General features: G+C 42.1%; 1 protein-coding gene across 1 annotated transcript in view; it reads right to left on the bottom strand.

The window, feature by feature from the left end:
- The window catches only part of ABCA4 (ATP binding cassette subfamily A member 4), a 221,770-nt gene that overhangs the window by 163,983 nt on the left and 45,074 nt on the right, over positions 1–12,713 (bottom strand). The window contains exons 7-9 of the mRNA XM_033916873.1: positions 9,787–9,876; positions 6,582–6,819; positions 988–1,127 (exon numbers count right to left, since the gene is read on the bottom strand). Coding sequence (XP_033772764.1) covers positions 988–1,127; positions 6,582–6,819; positions 9,787–9,876 — 468 coding nt within the window. The remainder of the gene's footprint in view (positions 1–987; positions 1,128–6,581; positions 6,820–9,786; positions 9,877–12,713) is intronic.

Below are 12,713 nucleotides of genomic sequence, written 5' to 3'. Positions count from 1 at the left end.
TGTAGTGCTGGATGGATCATTGGTATGAACCACTATGGTTGTTCTTATGTTCTTAAAGTGTAAACCCTATCAGAAGTGTGAGCACAATTAATGACATATAAAGAAATTTCAGGGTTTTTTGTACTTCCTGTCATTGCAACGGGGGTGGGGGGGGGGGTGGGAGGGATGATATGAAAAACATGGGAAATGTCAATTTCACTGACACAAATGAAATCCAATTGTTCCAGAACCAGTTACAACCAACACATCCAGCAATGCTTTGACTAAATTGAGCGTTATATGTAACATGTTTATGATTTTGGTTATTACCAGGATATTGTGATAGCTTCAGTTTGCTGGTGGAATTTTTTTCAGCCTGTGCCTGAAGGTGAATTGCCCTGTTTTATCTACTCCATTGGGGTTCGACAGGGTTTGGCTCTTTATACCCAAGGCTTTTTCTCCATCATTATTGGATGTGTTGGTTGTGACTAGTTCTGGAACGACTGGATTTCATTTGTGTCAGTGTGATTGTACATTCAATCTCCTCTGTGTATTGAGTGAAATGTCATAATTTCAAATGAATGCACATCAATATCCATTATTCTGCCCCCTCCCCATATTTCACATGGGAGGATATGTTGACACAATTGTCAACAGATTTTTTATTCTTAAAAATAAACAAACGTTTTCCCGCCTTTTGCTGTGCTGCTGTTAGGTCAGTTGCTCCATTGCTTTGACCAATAGGAAACGAGTTACAGTTTTGTTTGTCCTTTGTAGGAGCCTCTAGTTCTTGGGAAGAAAGTTAAGTAATGTGAGCCCACATCAGGTACTTCCAAAGCAGCCAGGGATTCTGCTACATTCAGTTATCCTTAGAGACGTGGATGGGGAAGGATCAAAGCCAAGCGCACATGAACAAAGAGCAGGCATTAGCAATAGGCAAACAAATATCTCCATTTGAAACTTTACATTAGGCAGGAGGAAAGCAAAAACATCGTCTCAGTTTCTCACATGCTTAAGGATCTGCCTCGCAGCAGGGGAATCGGGTGCATAAAGGATTTTTCCCATCAGCAGTGGCTTCATTGCACGCCAAGCTATTTTGGTTGCAGGGTTCGATTCCATGCTCTGCATCAGTGCATTACAAAAGGGCGCTACAGGAAGAAAGCAGAGGAAATTCCTGGAATCATATTGACTATTCACTGTTCATGAAACCATGCAGCCTGTAGCCTGCCAGCTTTATAAAGAGCTGAAAGGGCCAGAGACAAATACATCGGGGAGAATAACAAAGTGCTTGTTGATAAAGAACCAAAGTCATGTTGAACCAATGTTTTCAATACCACAGAAAGCAAAGGGCAAATATGTTCCGTGGGTGCTTCTTTCTTTCTTCTTTTATTTAAGCATAATGTAAGCTTTAAGAAACATGAAATTATATGACTGACTGATCTTTATTAATGATTGTTCAAGAAAGCTATGAGAAAAATGTTCAGTTGCCCTCTCTCTATAGATCATTATCTGCTTCATTGAGGACATGGAATCTAACTTCTCAGGCAGTACAATGTAGGGATAGTTGGCCCACATTATAATGCAACTTTTACAAAGTAACTGGAAGTTCCCTGGGAAGTAAGGGTAGCTATAGAATGTGCTCCTTTGTGTCCATCGTATATGGATTTTTCCCTTCTCCCAGCCCCTCAAAACCCCGCCTGTCTCATGTAACTATTTGTACTTTTTTCCTGGTTCATGGATTCTCCAGTAACATAGTTAGGGTTGCTAGATTTCCTAATTGAAAAAGAGAGGACGCCTGGTCCACCTCCACACGAACCTCCCCAAGCTTGGGACCGCTTTTGCGTGGATGTCGACACGCTGACATCATACGCATGACGGCATCACGTCGACATCCGTGCATGTGCAGATGCCCTCCAGATGTGGCCCTGAGGTCAGACACTTCCAAAACCCGGACAAACTGCCAGGTTTTGAAAATCCCTCCGGGCACCCAGACAATCCTCTAAATAGAGGACATGTCTGGCTTCTCCAGGACATCTGGTAACCCTAAACATAGTAGATGATGGAAAATAAAGACCTGTACAGTCCGTCCAGTCTGCCAAAACACATCAAACTCAAAGCATAAGGAATGATGCAATACTACATATATGCATACTTGATCTTGATATGTCCTTGCCATGTCAGAGCACAGATCATAGAAGTCTGCCCAGCTTGACTTCCCAATTGCTGGACTGGCCATCTAAGCACTGCTAAGGTGGCATACGGAATTTCTTTGTTTATCCCACGCATTTTTAATTTCTATTACCATTTTCATCTCCATCATCTCTCATGGGAGGGTATTTTAGGTATCTAATACACTCTCCATTAAAAAGTACTTCCTGACATTACAACTTTTTGACATTGGGGTATTCAGTACAGTGCAAGATGTTACTTCCTCTGTGAATGGCACTGCAAGGTTATGTAGAGACCCTTTCCCAAAGTTTAGAAACCCAACATTCCCAAATGCTTTAAACAGGTGCTATTAATATGTTCGAGGGCACCAACCAAGGAGCAAACTAAGCCTCACTACCAACATTTTTAACTTTTTTTTTTCTTTCCGCATCTATGCAGATTAGAGTAGTTTAAAAGAAAGGGTATGAATAATTTCCAAATCAGTACATGGATTTTTTTTTTTACATAATAGGGCTTTCTCAATGATCATTTTAATTCCTATCCCTAGCAGTGACAGTTCCCTCTGTATATTGAACCCCATTGGTCCTACTATTCAACCCTGCTGAGTCATCTTCCTTCCCATAAGCTCTGAACACTGCTTCTGCATCATCACCACTGGGTGTCATGCTTTCCACTCATCCAGTCAAAAAATTTGCCTTTCCACCAATCAGCTAGGTGATCTTTCTAGTTTACTAGCCAGTACCCTCCAAATTCCCAACCAACCCTTTCCCTTTAACCTACCTGCCTATCCCCTCATTCAGTTATTTCCCCTTCAACCATCAATTATCCCAAACAGCCAGACTCCCACTGGTAAGCCAGAGGTTTTTGATCCCATTGGCCCAGATAGATGCCCCAATGCTCTAAGAGAATGGCAAAATTCTTCGACAGAGGGGAATGCTCTGCAAAGGGACAGGACTTGTATATTTTCTTTTCTAAAGTCACTCTATATGTGTGTACCGGGAGGTGGCAAGCATAAATAAGTACATGGGTGGTTTGAAAAGTTTGGTCAAAAAGCAAGTTAAAAAACTTAGTCTCCATTGAGGGCTATATACTTAGTCCAGCGAGTTTCCAGTTTTGTTTTGTTTTTTTATAAATTTTTATTGTTACATCATAACAAACTCAAGCAAAAAATACAAAATATAAAGAAAATAGTTCAAATTAAAATACAAACATTAACAAGCCCACATTATTGAGGGTTGACTAATCCTGTCGCAATTTTTATCCTCCAGAAAGTAATATAAGAAACTAAACATCAATATTCAATAAACTATAACACCAGGCAATAAATCTCTATATTCATTCCTTCTCAGCTTCTGCATTAGTAACAGGTAATATATCCAATTTATGTTTGTCTAAAAGAAAATTCTCTAAATGAACTGGGTCTAAAAATATATATTTAGTATTCTGAAAGGTCACTAAACATTTACAGGGGAACTTAAGAAAAAATGATGCACCCACACCCAAGGTTTTTGCCTTGAGTTGCAGGAATTGCTTCCTCCTGTACTGTGTCTGTCTAGAGACATCTGGAAAGATATTTATCTGTTGACCACAGAACAGGGCATTTTTGTTCAAAAAATACAATTTAAGTATATCTTATTTCTCTATTTCAGTCATAAAAGTGACTAATAATGTTGCTCTCTTGGCTATATAATCTTTTGATGATTCAAGTAATTGGGAAATGTTTAAACTATCAGGGGATGCTAGTTGATCTTCCCCCCCTTCTTCTGATATCTTTTAATGCCGGTAGGCAAATAATAAAGATTATCTGGAGTAAACTTTTCTAAACCTGTATAGGAAAGTATATCTTTAAAATACATTTTTAGTAGTTCCAAAGGAGAGAGAAAATGGGAAATAGGAAAATTCAAAAACCTGAGGTTTCTAGATCTCATAACATTTTCCATTTTTTCCAACTGAAGATGTAATATAGTATTATCCTTAACATGAGATACAACACATGATTGCATTGCAACAACAGATGTTTCTACTTTATCCAATTTCTTCCCCATAATTGCCAATTGAACTACAGTGCCCTGTAATGAGTTCTCAATTCTATTTACTACAGTCCAGACATCTTGCAACGTAATTTGTTTATTGCCTATCTCAGGCCTAGAAATAGGACCAATAGGCATTGAAACAGGAGATACCATGAAAGATTGTTCCCCCTCAGATACATTTTTAGAGTCCAGTTCTGGAAGTAATGGAGAGGCTGAATCTGACCCTAATATGGAAACAGAGTCTGCCTTCTCCCTTAATACTGTAAGAGGCTGAGGTGGAGGCATGGGTTCGCCAGAAGAGATAGAAGCAGATTGGGATCGAATTTCAAGCCTACCTTCTGTAGGAGTCACAGTTGAAGCGGAAAGATGACGATCCATCGGTCCAATCACGTTCAGGGAAGAAGATATAATCTTAGCTTTCCGTTTTCCCATGATAATTCCCTTTAATGCTCCTGGCGGCTCCGAAGGGGCTTCAAAGGGGCAGGACCTGCCCCTTTGGCCACACCCCTTCGGACACACGGCCTTGGGCACGCGTCCGCGGGCCGCGTTCCGCGGCTCACACAGTTCTTATGTAGGGAGAGAGGACCTCCTCTCCGAATTGGCAAGTGCCGGGTGGTGGCTGCAGGGGTGCCTGACTGGAGGAAAATCGCTGGCAGGCTCAGTCAGCCCTCTTTTTCCACGGCTCACACAGTTCTTATGTAGGGAGAGAGGACCTCCTCTCCGAATTGGCAAGTGCCAGGTGGTGGCTGCAGGGGTGCCTGACTGGAGGAAAATCGCTGGCAGGCTCAGTCAGCCCTTCCAGTTTTTTTTTAAAGCTATTTTTCCCGATACAAAAACACAAACAAACCTGGAAATTCCCTGGACTAAATGCATAGCCCTCGATGGAGGCCATGTTGTTTAACTTGCTTTTTGACCAAACCTTTCAAACCAACCTCATATTTACACCTGCAGCCAAGGAGACACAAATACACACATGTATTAGTGCTGGATTAGTGAAGTATTTATGCAAGCGCCATGTAATTCTACTCCCAGACATGACTACTTTATATTCACATAAAAATATACACACAGTATTGTTTAGGGACTCAGGGATTTCTATTGTTAATTGCTTTTTCCCCCCATTTATGTTGCCCTCATCTATCTCTCTGAAATATGAACTTTTGAGCCTGAATTGTATTATTTTATGAAGCCATGGTGATAAAAGTTCCAACACTCATAGGAATTCTGTGAGCGTCAGAGCTTTTACTGGCACAACCAGTGATAAAAAAATGCTAATGCAGCTTCATAAAAGTGGAGGTTAGTTATTTCCATTTTTTTTGTCCTTTCTTGATTTTTTTTTTTTAGGGATTATGTAAATTGGAAAGTATAATTTTAAAAAAAGTATACATAAGGTCACTCCCTGCGTATAATTTTTAGTTTTATATGGTAGCAAATCAGGCAAGGGCAGGTGTCTACATGCCAATCCAGTTTTTATGTCAAAATGGAATTTTCATTCATTACAACATTAAGGGCTCCTTTTACAAAGCCACGCTAGCGGTTTTAAAGCACGCACCGGATTAGTGCGGGCTAGCCGGAAATCTACCGCCTGCTCCAAAGGAGGCGGTAGCGGCTAGCGTGTGCGGCAATTTAGTGTGAGCTATTCTGCGCATTAAGGCCCTAGCGCGGCTTTGTAAAAGGAGCCCTAAGTGCCCAGGCCATGGGTCAGATTTCACTTTCATGGAGAGCATCTCTCTTATTAGAGCTCTGAAAACCCTAGATATCACATCAGGTTGATAGCGGTGTACAAAATCATGAGTGGTGTGGAACAAGTTAATAAAGAATGGAAATGTACTATTTCAGACAATACCATAAATAAGGGACAGTCCATGAAAGAAACTGGTAATGGATTTAAAACGCATTCAAGAAAAGTATTGTTTCACTCAACATAAAAGTAAGCTGTGAGGATGTGGTCAAGACCACCTGCTTGGTTTAAAAATAGGCTGGGACAAGCTAACATAAGGACAGGTCCATTAATTATTTGACAGTGAGACTTGGAGATTACAATAGGGAACAGAACTCAGTGTCTCTGATGGGCATTTCCAAGAGATCAGGATTAGTCAGTCTTAGATGCAGAATGCTGATCATTGGTCTGATCCAGCCTGGCACACATTACTGCAGCTTGGTGCTCAATAGTATAATTACTTTGGTACATTGTTTATCTGCTTAAGTACAAGCTTATGTGAGAACTTACTGGTTGGGTTGTTTTTTTTTTTTTTTTTTAATTTATTTATAAATTTCAAATTAACAAATCAAGATAAATCTTGTACAGAAAGTGATTACAACAAAAGAACAAAGAGAAACCTCATAAATTTACATAGAAACCAAATTTTGTATAATCTCTCAAGTCCACCATATACTTACTGGTTGTTTTATCGTAAGAATTAATTTCTTCCTTGGTGGTGTTGACACCCAAGAAGGCTTTGTAATTATTATCTTCATACCAGTTGAAGGAGAACACTCTGGTACCTTCTCCCTCGGGATACCCACACAAGAGGGCAGAGAGGGAATCCAAGAGCTGACTGAATGTCCTCGGACCTCCTTCCTGTACAAATGGTTGCAGAGCCCACAGCAGGTCCTGAATGCTCTGCCTCTGACTTAGCTGAAACAAAAGGCAATGTTCCTTATTAACACAAAGACTTTAGGCAGACATATTTGAGGGCAATTCAATAAAAGGTGCCTAGGCACCATCAAATTAACAGGTGCCTATGTGTACTAGGCACTTTTCTACAGGATAGTGCCTAACCGTTAGGCCATGGGCATGTTTCCAGGTACTTGCATTGTTTTGTGCACCTAGGCACACTAATTTATACCTGCCTTTGACATGGGTGCACCAATGCTGACCTTATGCCAGTATACTAGAATGCAGTGTTCTTCAGTGCAAGGCCAGGGGACCAATAGCAGCGCCTGGAGACCTCTGGGATGGTCCCCATTGTCATTCTTTTTTTCCCCACCACACTAATTTCCTATCCAAGCTTGATCAGAAAGGGGGAAGTGGATGGGAGGAAGAGCTGCATACATACTTGAAGGATAAGGCATCTCTCAATAGAAGAAGAGAATGCATTTGGAAGCACCTACCTCTCTCTGATGATACCCCGAATGAAAAGTGATGTCATTGCCTCACACTGAGCCAATCAGGGCCTTAGGCCCCTCTCCATGCATCACATGATGCACCAGGGAAGGGAAGGCCCGTCACTTTCGACTGGCGGGCCTCAGAACTGGAGGGACCGTGCTGCCCTCCTGCTCCCAACTTCTGAAAAAGGTACCGAAGGGGGTTGTGAGAGTATCCAATGGCAGGAAAGAGTGGGTGCCCTCCTGCTTTTTTTTGGGGGGGGGAGGGGATGGTTCGGTTGGGGCCTCCATTGGCAGGATGGAGTGGGCATCCCTCTTGCCAATTTTCTCTCACATGGGGTGGGGGTTCGTAATGGCAGGAAGGAAGTGGGCATCCCTCCTGATAATTTTCACTGGTGTGGGCAGGGGGTATCAGTCCCAGTTCATCGGGGAGACGTTGGGGAGGGCCGTTATCGATGTGTGAGGAGGGGGGGGCTTTTTTCTTTTTTTAATGGGGCATCTAGCCTTTGGTGGGGTTATAGAGAGGGATGGGAGATATCTGACATCTTGGTGGGGGCTATTGAATTCAAGATACTGGATAAGAGAGGAAAGAAGGGCATGGAGGAAAATATGTTGGATAATAGGGGGATGAACAAACAATTGATATATACAAGGATGTTGGTGTGCTGATTTATTCCAAAACAATGGTAATTTTGTGCAATGGCTCGACACGCAAATGTTTCAGCCTATAAGGCCTGCCTCAGGAGCTTTATAGTTAGTATACTATGTCTTGCGGAGTGCAACCTATCATGGATAAAAAGCTTCAATAGTAATATTTATGAGGATATTTTCCGTGAAAACTCCTGAGGCAGGCCATATATACAAACACATGTGTGTCGAGCCATTGCCCAAAATTACCATTGCTTTTGGAATAAATTAGCACAACAGCATCCTTGAATATCTCCACTGTTTTGTTCATTCTTAATTGAGCTGTGGAGGATCTTCTCCTGGTTTTGGACAATGGAGGAAGCAGGGAAGGGGAGATGCTGAAATATAAGTGGTAGGGCTGGGGGACACACAGCTGAAGCTTTACCTAGGGCAGGGGTAGGCAATTCCATTCCTCGAGAGCCGGAGCCAGGTCATGTTTTCAGGATATCCACAATGAATATGTATGAGATGGATTTGCATGCACTGCCTCTTTGAGATGCAAATCTATCTCATGTATAGTTATTGTGGCTATCCTGAAAACCTGACCTGGCTCCGGCTCTCGAGGACCGGAATTGCCTACCGCTGACCTAAGGTATCGGGTATCCTTGAGCCAGTCCTGGTTACAGGCAGCCAGCAAAAAAGGCAGTTACAGCTTGACGAATGTTTTGTTTCTTAGAAAACTAATATTTGAATGAATAGCACTGTATGCTTTTGCTTTATATCAGTTCATTATTTAAAAATTTGTTTTAATGTTTGCACATCGTGGATTAAACCTGTGAATTTACTACACAGAAGTCCCAAAGGTTGCACAGAACTGTATAATTATATGAAACTAAAAATCAATTTGTCTAGATAACTTTCTTAATTCCACCTCCAGGACTGCCCACAAGTTTGAGCAGCTATAATTTAGCTCAGTAGCTCCCAACAGGGGTGCTACCGCCCACTGGTGGACACTGAGACGTCTAAGGGGGCATTTTGAGTCCAAGTCATATTGAGGGGGCGTTGAGGACCAGCCACCGCCCCCTTGAGCAACTGGCCAAATCCAATGGCCACTGATGGCAGCACTGTCACCTTTGTTTTGATTCTTCAACTTTTGACATTTCAAGTTTATGCCACCACGGCAACATCCTCATCAAAGCTTCTCCTCTGATGCGAGCCACCCAGGCGGAAACAGGAAGCTTTAGGGCAGTTGCGCGGGACTTGGTGAGAATGTTGCTGTGTCCGGACACCTCAGAAAGAGAAAACTATGAAGAGCGCCTGCGAAGGTAAGGAGAAGGGAGGAAGATGGCCTGATGAGGGGAAGAGGTTGAGTGGCGTTGAAGGAAAGTGGAGGGAGAGGGGGAAAGGGTAACAGACTCTGAAGGGAAGTGAGGAGGGGAGAGAGAGGGAAGCAGATGCTGAAGAGAAATGGAGAGAGAAGAAGGAACAGGTGCTGGATGGAAGTTCCATCACATCAAACTCAGCTCTCTCACTAATAATATTATATTCATTTTTAAATAATATATATTTTTAATCATACTGTGAGTAATACATCAATATTGTTATTATCTTCTAATAAAATAATTTTAAAAATTTGTCCTTGTTTTTCAATATATATTTTGTACAATATAGTTTACCCAAGGGGGGCGCTATCGAATCATTCACTGAAAAAGCGGGCTCTGATTCAAAAAGGTTGAGAACCTATGATTTAGTGCATTGGTGGAAGTAAATTGTCTTAGACTTTTATCTAAACAGCTAAGGCCTTAGCTTGAAAATGCACCCTTGCATTTACCCTGTACTTTTCAGAGTTATTGCGAGACCAAGTGCGTACCTCCCGAAAAGATCCAGTAATGTTAGACAGGATTCTTCCCCAGTATCGCAGGTCTATGCCTGGAGAGCTCATGTCTAGGACACTAGGAAGCTGCAACATAAAGCAAGAAAATGCAGATTTGATTTTTAATAAATGCAGTTGATGTGAAATCATACTATTTATATAGCTTTCCCCAGAAATACAATATTATGGTTTAATTTTTAAAACAAAAAAGAGCACCAGAGCCACCCAGGTAGTATAAGCAGAGTTCCATGTAACATAAAACATTTTGACCTCAACTAATGTATCTGACAATACTCTTAACCGCCAAGTGTGTTAGGAAGAAACAGATCTGCTCTGAATTCCTTTGCCTTTTTAGGTATGTAGGAATGTTCTCCTCCTCTCAGCTGACCCCACAAGAATAAGAAGAGTATGAGATAGCCTGATGTATTGGGATGCTTGCTAATGGCTTTTTGCTTGGATGTGCTCTTACTATTCAATATACAATATCAGGAAGTTAATGGGGTGATTTGTGCTCTTTTGTGCGCACACATTATCTTAACCCCTCCTCCTTTCCAAGAGCTGATAACAATCAGTCCTCCTCATAAACAATACTGCACAGAGTTCACATTCCCAGCATGCCAGCAATTCTCCAGTGACCGTAAACTGAAGACTCAATATGGTAGAATAGCTTAAATGCTCAGGGTCCCCGAGGGTGGCCACCTTTTAAAGGAGCGTGCCTTCCCACTATACAATACCAAAAGTTGCACTGAGTAGAGATGCAATGTTCCATCTGGCACAGAAGCCCTAGAAAGGTCTATTTATCCTTGGCTGTTGAGGAGATCCTAGATTTTATACCATTTTGTCTGTTATCCATAACTAGCCTTCCTTTAAAAAACAATAACAAAGGAACACCCCCAACCAAAATAAGACATCAGACTTAAAAAGACTAGACTGTTTTTTCCTAACAATATTGTTCTGGCTGGGATCTCTCTCTTCATTTATCCCAAATAAAGTAACACTAAACAATGATACAACTCTTTCAATTGATGTATCTTTTAAAGTTAACATTTAGTTCTCAAGTGAATGAAATAGTAAGAAGTGGAGAGGGAGGGTTTATATTAAGACAATTTAGATCCATCTGTCCTTTAATTCCAGCACACTTTGCTCTGGTTCAGCTCTCTCTAGGACAGACATATCAATATCTGGCCAGCGGGGTCCTGACATTTGGCCCGCCAGCCAATTTCAAATCTTTAAGTTTTTTTTCAAGTTTATTTAAAATATTTGATTTGATCGCAAAATCCAAATCCAATGTGATTTACATTTAATTAAAAATTAGGCTAAAAAAAAAAAAGCTGGTACAAGCGCCACATCATTTGTAGGTTCACGCGGCCTGCAGATGATCGCTGGTTGGCAGTTGCGATCCTTGCAAGCCGCCGTAGCCTCAGCCGCACGTTCCCTCTAGTGCGGTCCGCACCTCCTCTGACGTACGGGTCTGCGGGTGGGACTGAGCCAGAGGGAACATGCAGCGGAGGCTACGGCGGCCTGCTAGGATCGCTTACTCCCGCCCAGCGATCCTCTGCAGGACACGTGAACCTACAGATGATGCAGTGTGAACCTGCAGAGTCAGGTCCCAAGCAGACCTGCAACTGAGGAAAGGTATTTGTGAGGTTTCCTTTAAAGGGAAGGAGAGAGATCAAGGAGGCCCACATTCCATTTTCTATTCATTTATTACAATGGTGTGTCCAGGAGGCCTCATGCATTCCAGGGAACAGTTTTTATTATTTCAACACCCACCTGCCTGCATGCTTCTCAACCTTCTCTGCCCTCATCCCCACCCCTACTCCCTTGCTACCAGGCCCCTGCAGTTATATTATTGAATAATAATGAACAACCTCCTCTCATCTACCCCCACCTCAACAAGGGCACACACATACGCACAAAATCAGAATGCCTGTCTAGGACCTAAAAGAAAGAGGAAAAGCCTTTTTTATTTATTTTGTTTACATCACAGAGCCGGCGTGGGGTTGGAGAGGTTGTAACCCTATACTTCTGCTAAGACTCAGGGGTCTTTTTATTAAGGTGCTCATTTAGTGCGCGCTACATTGGTTAGCGTACCTTACTAAAAGGACCCCTAAGTATCTAAAAAAAAAAAATAAAAAAATTTGTCCGCAACTTAGCCTTTTTTTTCAGATTTCAGCCCCTTATGTGATTGAGTTTGACACCCCTGCTCTAGGAGGACTGGCAGTAAAGTCTATTAAAGTTGCATCTAATCCAGAATACTGTAGCCCATTAAACTTCAAGTGTTCGAAATTTGATAACATAAGAACATAAGAAACACCTTCACCGGATCAGACCAAAGTCCATCTAGTCCGGCGATCCACACACGCGGAGGCCCATTTAGGTGCTCCTTGTTGGAGACCCGGATTTCCCGTATCCCTCAATATGATTTGCAAGAAGGTGTGCATCCAACTTGCGTTTGAAACCCAGAACAGTATTCTCTGCCACCACCTCCTCCGGGAGAGCATTCCAAGCACCCACCACTCTTTGTGTGAAACAGAACTTCCTGACATTTGTCCTGAACCTGCTGCCATTCAGTTTCAGGCTATGACCTCTTGTCCGTGTCACATCTGAAAATGTCAGTAATGCTGCTTCCTGGTCAATTTGGTCAAATCCTTTTAATATTTTAAAAGTCTCTATCAGATCCCCACGCAGTCTTCTCTTTTCGAGGGTGAACAGTCCCAGTTTTCCGAGGCGTTCCTTGTAGCTTAAATTCTCCATACCTTTGACTAGTTTCGTGGCTCGCCTCTGCACCCTCTCCAACAGAATTTTATCCTTCATAAGGTATGGAGACCAGTGTTGGACACAGTATTCTAAGTGTGGTCTGACCATTGTTCTGTAAAGTGGCATTATAACATCTTCCGACCTACTCGTGATCCCTTTCTTAA

The sequence above is a fragment of the Geotrypetes seraphini genome, chromosome 12, assembly GCF_902459505.1.
Source record: "Geotrypetes seraphini chromosome 12, aGeoSer1.1, whole genome shotgun sequence".
NCBI classification, from domain to species: Eukaryota; Metazoa; Chordata; class Amphibia; order Gymnophiona; family Dermophiidae; genus Geotrypetes; species Geotrypetes seraphini.
This window is presented reverse-complemented; position numbering and strand designations above follow the sequence as displayed.